General features: G+C 56.6%; 1 protein-coding gene across 2 annotated transcripts in view; it reads left to right on the top strand.

Moving 5' to 3' along the window:
- MED26 (mediator complex subunit 26) overlaps window positions 1-7,405 on the top strand; it is a 39,985-nt gene extending 32,580 nt beyond the window's left edge. For both annotated transcript variants that reach the window (XM_042249719.2, XM_027969463.2), the window contains exons 2-3: window positions 3,930-4,004; window positions 4,681-7,405. In XM_042249719.2, the coding sequence (XP_042105653.1) occupies window positions 3,939-4,004; window positions 4,681-6,333 (1,719 nt within the window). In that variant the 5' untranslated portion in view covers window positions 3,930-3,938 and the 3' untranslated portion in view covers window positions 6,334-7,405. The remainder of the gene's footprint in view (window positions 1-3,929; window positions 4,005-4,680) is intronic.
- Window positions 7,406-7,581: the final 176 nt, after the last annotated feature.

Raw genomic sequence — 7,581 nt, forward strand, 5'->3', positions numbered from 1 at the left:
GCCAAAGAAGTCTCAGTTCCTTGTTTCACATCAGGGCTGGAAATCCCCCACAGGGCAGTAATTATTCAGGGCCTGCGGTTTACCTACCTATGCCCTGAATTACTGCTAGGAGGAGGCTGAGAAGCGGTGGATCTGCCCCTTGGGCTAGCCCCACCTCTGCACATGGGTCCAGATGCAGGGCAGTGACCCAGCCGCAGAACAGCTCTCAGACGTGTGCTGAGGGCGTGGGGACATCCTGCACTAGATGGTCTCAACTCTTACCCCAGCTGCTTCTGAGGGCTGCCGCCCTCCCTTGGTCCTGTCAGTTAGGTCCTGTCACTTGTGGGCATCCAGTGTCCCTTCCTCCTCCTCATTCACTGTGAGTCGAGCAGCAAATGTTGTGGGTTAGACTGGCTGCAGTCGTGACCTAGCACTCGATGCGGGGCTCTCCAGAGGGAGGCCTTGCTGCTTCCCCCGTGCTCTTGGTCCTCTCCTGATGGGAGGTCCACATAAGAACTGGGGGGTTTGGTTGGTGGTAAGGAGGGTCCCCTCCTTGCTTGCCAGCATGTGCCCTGGGGTGTCCTGAGGTGTGAATGGGGACATGTTTGGGAAGGGTTCTTTCCCTGCCCGAGCCCGGCTGGGAGGAGCCCAGTTTAGGAGGCTGCTTCCCCTCCTTTCTGCCTGGGATGGATATCGGTTCACTTTCCTGTCTAACTGTGGATACCCAGTTGTCCCTCGTGAATCCCGAGTCTAGAATCTGCTAGCCCTTGGCGCGATAGAGGAGAAGTCAGTTCCACACATGGTCACCAAGTGACCGTGTTCACCTGGGCCTCTCCCGGGGCTGCCCGCCGACTTCCCACGGACTTCTGGCCCTGCCTCTGCTCCTCGGAGTGTTCCGCTGCTGCCTGGCCCACCTTGCCTGCTCCCTGCCTCTTCAGAGGAGCCCTCCCTGCTCCTCCTCCTTGGCGCCTGCCCTGAGGACACTTAGGCATCCCCATGCACAGGGGCGGACATCATCACCTGGAAGGATATTTACTTGCAATAAAGAGGCCAATCAAATAATGAAAATATGTGGGCTGGGACAATGAACAATTTACAGGAGAAGTCGACATTAGTAGAAAGGGGAGGTGACACTTGGCTTCAGTCATTATTAAGGAAATAAAGATTAATATATGGCTATTGAAGGAGTCCTAATGAGAAGATGAGGCTGCAAGTGTTCAGACATCCCTCACATGTGAATTCTGCTCCTTTTGGGAAAGCTGTTTGGCAAGTGGTTTTGAGAGGTGGTTTTTTGTTTGTTTAGTTTTGTTTTGGTTTCATTCCCTGGGAATGAATTCCAGGGGAGATATCCAAAGGCCATGCATGTGCCAGGCTCTTCCGGAGAGCAGGAGGCTGTGAACAACCCTTGGGCTCTCTGGCCTGTAGAGCTGCCCCAAAGCCCCCTTTGGGGTCTGCGTCTGGGAGTGGCTCAGAGGCTTCCTCCCTGCACAACAATGGCATACTGTCTCTGCTGTGATGGTGGGTGAATGTATTTTTGGACAGACAGGTGCCAGGAAGGACCTAAAAACAGGGTGGTCTGTTGGGTAGCAGGACCAGTTCGGCTCCCACCGTGTCTAAGATTAATGGAAGGCCATTGTGTGGTCAGCCTACTTTCCCCTGGTCTGCCCTTCCTGCTGGCATCCTGGCTCACGCCAGGGTCTTTGCTCTGGACCTCTCTCCCCTCTCCAGGGCTTGGATACCATCTCACCTCTGGAGGCTTCTGCTGTCCACCTCGGAGGCCCAGCTGAGATACTGCTCTCACCACAGGCACCCCTGGCCTGCCTTTTACCTGACACCTACCTACCTCCCTGCCCCAGCCGTCCTGTACTGGGTTTTTTTTTTTTACAGGCCTGGAGCCTGGCTAGAAGCCTCCCCTTGGCTATACTGAGCCTTGGTGTCTCTGCTGTGCATTGGGCCCTCTCGTTGAGAGTGGAGGCAAGGGCCGCAGGCTGCTGGGCTATTACTGTCTGCTGGATCTGAGGCTGGAGGCCCAACCTTGCACTGCATAGAGCCCAGGACGCCTGCCTGTTGGCTGTGCTGAGGGCAGAACTTGGCCTGCTTCCTAGTCCTTAGGGCCTGATTGCCTCCAGATGCCCAGATAATGCTCCCTACATAGCGCTCAGTGCCCTTGCTAGCATGGCTGGAGCAGGGGAGCCAGAGGGATGAGCCCTCGGGTGGTCCTGAGCTTGAGGAAGGCAGCAGACAGTGCTGTCCACAGCGCTGAGAGCCTGAGCACCGCCTCAAAGCCGAAAGCCCCTTTGGATGCCCGCCTGAGTGTAGAGGCTGCTCGGCTATGACAGTGGGGTGGCAGGCCTTTCCCCAGCCCCACCCTGAGCAGCTTCCAGGAGGGTCTCTGGCTGTGTGAGGGTCTACAGTGCCAGCTTGCTCCAGCCCCCAGCATTGCTCAGGTGTTCTGCCTGCCCCTCCTCTGGCAGCAGGACAGCGTCTGCCCAAGGACAAGGACACTCTGTGCCACTGGGCTCGCTCTGTGGACACTGCTGGTTCAGGAGTGTGTAGGGACCCAGGGCTCTAAATACACCAGGGTGAGGTCACTGAGGTGGAGAGAGGCCATGTGGCAAGCCCAGGACCGTGCGGGCCAGAATCCCAGGGCTGGGGACAGGGAGCGGGTGGCCTTGTTCCCGTGGGACCAGCCTCCTCACTGCCCGGTTTGTCAGGATATTTTCTTAGACATCACTGCTTTGGGGCTCCAGAAAAATCTGTCTACCCCAGGGTTGCAAAGATATTTTCCTGTTTATTCTAGAAACCTTAGAGTTTTTGCTTTCACATTTAGATCTGGGGTCCATTTTAATTTTTGAGTATGCTGTGATGCTTAGTGTAATTGGAATCAACCCAGTGTGTATCTCCTGTGACTTTTCATCCACTGTGGTTTGAAGTTCATCTGTTGATGTACTGAAGCTGCAGTGTGCTCATTTCTAGAGCTCTTGAATTTCTTAGTCTGTTCAACTTTTGGACGACAGTGGTGTCGTTACAACATGTGACCACATGACCCACTCCTTTACATCACATTCATAAAATGTGATGGTAATAATAGTTCACACCTTCTGCTTGAGGTTGTGATAATTCAGTGGAGTAGTGCTGTATGGAAACAGACCTTGGTAGAACAGGGCCTGGTTCATAGCACGTGTCATCGAGGTATAGAATTGCTTGGTCACGAGACACACAAGTGTTTGATTTGACCAGACACAGCCCAGTGCTCCCCAGAGTTGGCCGTACCCCAGAACTACCTGGTGTTGTCAGATACCGTTTCCAGCAGTCTGGCGTGTGTTCGTTGCAGCCGCTTGTGGGTTCGGTGTGCCTCGCCTGATGGCCAGGAGAGTTGAGCGCTGCTGCACCATTTCCTGTCGTGCCCAGTCCCTGTTCGTGTCTCCCGGCCCGCGTTCTCTGTGGGCCCAAACACAGACCCGGCGGGCCCTGTGGCATTGGTCTCCTCCCACTTTGTGACTTCTGCTCTCCTTGGGATGTCTTTCAGTGAACTCTATAAAGATCTTGTTAAGGCAGCTAAATTGATTAGATGATTATGCACAGCTGTTTTAAATGTGGTGCGTTTTATTCAGTGAGTCCTTCAGCCTCCCATCAGATGGCAGACTCGAGTGCATTTCCCGCATCAAGAGTGAATCTTGTTTCATAAATGTGAATTTCAGTTGTGCGGCAGCCGCTTGGGCAGATGGGTGTGTCCGTGGACAGACTCAGTCACCTGTTCACCGGGCACTGGAGGAGGCCGACGGGAGGGTGCGCACTAGGTGCGTGCTGGCCCCTGGGAGCAGGTAGGAGGCTGCAGGAGGGGGTCTCCGGTGATGCTGGCTCTACCGGCGCTTGGGAAAGGGGGAATTATGGAGCAGGCCAGCACCGGGAGAAGTGCCTGAGGTCTGACAGCGGCTCTTGTTTTACAGATCCGGAACATGGTGGCGGTGCAGGAAGTCATCTCCAGCCTGGAGAAATACCCCATCACCAAAGAGGCACTGGAGGTGAGCATTCCAGGTCTGAGCACTAGGGCGGCAGTGATGCGGGGCCCGGGCTGCCCCAGCCCTGGGCTTTCTTGACTTCTTGGAGCCCCAGAGACTTTGCTCACTGGCCCAGCAAGGCCTTAAAGGGAGGAGTGAGGGGGGCATGCCCTTCTGGCCTGCACTGTGCCAGTCCACAGCACATGGGCACTGCAGGAAATACGAGAGGCTTTAGTTCAGAGTTGAGGCCCCTTTCTCTGCAGGAGGCCCTGCACACTCTGCAGTGCGCAGCAGAGGCTCCAGTGAGTGAGGCTGGCTCAAGGTCCCGTGTGCTGTTGCCTTTGCCACAGTGTACTCTCACCTAGAAATCTCCCCTGGCCAAGTGTCCTTGAGGTGGCCGTGAATGGTCCGCGGCCTTCAGGAGTTGGGAGCCTGTGAGATGATGCTTCTGAGAATGCTCTGTCTGTCCCATGGACTGTAAGATCTGAGGACTTGGGTTTGAGAATTTAAATGTCACGAGGGGCCCAAAATCTTCATAGGTTTTGTGTCTGGGAGACCAGTGGTTTAGGGGGCCTGTGGGGTCATTTCAAAGACACGAGCCCTTCCCCCAGCTCCATGGGAAGCTCCATTTCTGCCTCTGCTCTCTCTTCATGGGGTGTCCCTGTCCTAAAAGCGTGTCATTGTGTCTCTCTGGCTGTAGGAAACCCGCCTTGGGAAGCTCATCAACGACGTCCGCAAGAAGACCAAGAACGAGGAGCTTGCCAAACGGGCCAAGAAGCTGCTGCGGAGCTGGCAGAAGCTCATCGAGCCCGTGCACCAGAATGAGGCTGCGCTGCGGGGGCTGGCGGGTGCCACCGGCTCAGCCAACGGCGGTGCCCACAACTGCCGGCCAGAGGCAGGGGCGGCCGGCCCGCCCAAGAGCGTCCATGACCTGAAGTACCGCAATGACATGCCAAGGCTGTGCGGGCAGCGGCTGGACAGGTTGGGCAGCCGCAAGCGCCGGGGAGACCAGCGTGACCTTGGTCACCCTGGGCCACCTCCCAAGGTCTCCAAGGCAAGCCACGACTCCCTGGTACCCAACTCGTCCCCCCTCCCCACCAATGGGATCAGCGGGAGCCCTGAGAGCTTCCCCAGCCCCCTGGACAGCAGTGGGCACGTGGGCCCTGAGGGCAACCGCCTGGAGCACGGCGAGAATGACAAGCACAGCGGCAAGATCCCCGTCAATGCCGTGAGGCCGCACACCAGCTCCCCGGGCCTGGGCAAGCCCCCCGGGCCCTGCTTGCAGACGAAGGCTGTGGTGCTGCAGCAGTTGGACAGGGTGGACGAGACTCCAGGGCCCCCCCACCCCAAGGGGCCACCTCGCTGCTCTCTCGGTTCCCGGAACTCACGGCACGAGGGCTCCTTTGCCCGGCAGCGGAGCCCGTACACGTACAAGGGCTCCCTGCCCAGCCCATCACCTCGGCCCCAGTCGCTGGATGCCACGCAGGTGCCGTCACCGCTTCCGTTGGCCCAGCCGTCCACACCCCCTGTGCGGCGACTCGAGCTGCTGCCCAGCGCAGAGAGCCCCGTGCGCTGGCTGGAGCAGCCGGAGGGCCACCAGCGGCTTGCAGGGTCGGGCTGCAAGGCGGGGCTGCCACCGGCCGAGCCGCTCCTGTCCCGGGCAGGCTTCTCCCCAGACTCCTCCAAAGCGGACAGCGATGCTGCCTCCTCTGGTGGGTCAGACAGCAAAAAGAAGAAGAGGTACCGGCCTCGTGACTACACGGTTAACTTGGACGGGCAGGTGGCTGAGGCTGGTGTCAAGCCTGTCCGGTTAAAAGAGCGGAAGCTCACCTTTGACCCCATGACAAGACAGATCAAACCTCTGACCCAGAAAGAGCCAGTGCGGGCCGACAGCCCCGTGCACACAGAGCAGCCCAGGACAGAGCTGGACAAGCCTGAGGCCAAGGCCAGCCTCCAGAGCCCTTTTGAACAGACGAACTGGAAGGAACTGTCACGCAATGAGATCATCCAGTCCTACCTGAGCCGGCAGAGCAGCCTGCTCTCGTCGTCAGGCGCACAGACCCCGGGCGCTCACCACTTCATGTCGGAGTACCTGAAGCAGGAGGAGAGCACTCGGCGCGGGGCCCGGAAGCCGCACGTGTTGGTGCCTCATGGCCCGCCCACGGACTTCCCCGGGCTGAGCCGCGAGGTCACCCGGGACGATCTGGACAGAATCCAGGCCCACCAGTGGCCAGGGGTGAACGGGTGTCAGGACACACAGGGTAACTGGTATGACTGGACGCAGTGCATATCGCTCGACCCGCACGGCGACGACGGGCGGTTGAACATTCTGCCTTATGTCTGCTTGGACTGACTGGCCCTTCGGGCGCTCAGTGCATTCCCACCTTGCAGTCAGCCATGGAGGACGGGCACCAGGGCCCGCCGCCTCCAGTGGTTGGGAATCCAGGGGGTCCGGCCCGGGGCAGGAGGGAGGAGGCGAGAGTCTCTAGGTCTCTCTGCACTCGTCCCTCTAAATTCTCCTTTTGTGAAATGCTGCTACCAGTTTACTAACAAAATTGCAAAGGAAGGACCGCGTGAAAGGAAGGCCAGCAAAGTGAGTTCAGAACTCTATAGCAAACCAGCTATAAAAAGCGTTAGTCTCCCACCCCAGAAGAGGTGCGGACGCTTCCCAGCCCTGGCGAGCTGGGACCTCAGTTGCAGGCAGGCACAGAAAACCTGTGGGAGAGGTTACCTTTAACACAGTGACAGAAGCACGCATCTCATCTCTTTGCATTTTCTGTTTTTTAACATGGCCCTAAGTGTTTGAGGCAGTGGGCAATACTGCCGCCTCGGTTTGCACCCCACCTGGCCAGCTTTCCCATCACGGTGCCTCAGCTGTAGCAAGCTGCTGGCATCAGGCAGGCCAGCTGGCCAACCAGTTTGACCCATGCTCCCTGGGCATCCACACATTTGTATCTGGTTTCAGTTACAGCCCAGTTTTTAAAGAAATGCTGCAGAAATTTGTTTTCTAAAGTTTATTTTGCCCCCCTCTTCCATCTGACCACCAGACAAGTAACTTGCCTTTTGTTCTTCCCTCTTCAGTTTCCCCTTCCCACACATATCTAGAAAAGTTCACCTTTCTAGAGTTCCTTTCCCCTCAGAACACAAAAGTAACCGCGGGTGCTACTGGTGTGTAAGCTGTACTGTTGGGCGAGAAGAGACCTGTCTGTATGCTGGAAACACTCATAACCATTCCTTTAGATTCGTTTGCCTTATGGTTATTTGTCATAAACGCGATTTGCAAAAACAAGGAGCCTTAGTGAATGTACAGTACCTAGACTTCTGTGTTCTCAGGACGCAGAAGGGAGCAACTTTGCTATTTGGTCCAGTAAGTGGACACCTTGTGATATAAATGTGGAAATAAAAAAAAAAAACATTTGCACAAACCAGTCTGAGAATTGTTTTTTTAATTTGGTCCTTTATAGCCACATTCATCCTTTCTGGATTCTGGATTAGCCAAGACAACCTGGACCCCATGTCCAAGGTTCAGACCCCATAGCTAGCCAGGCTGTGGGGAGATGGGCAGGGCAAAGTCACCAAGTCCAGCCTATTAGCCTTCTGC

This window comes from Ovis aries, chromosome 5, assembly GCF_016772045.2.
Source record: "Ovis aries strain OAR_USU_Benz2616 breed Rambouillet chromosome 5, ARS-UI_Ramb_v3.0, whole genome shotgun sequence".
NCBI lineage: Eukaryota > Metazoa > Chordata > Mammalia > Artiodactyla > Bovidae > Ovis > Ovis aries.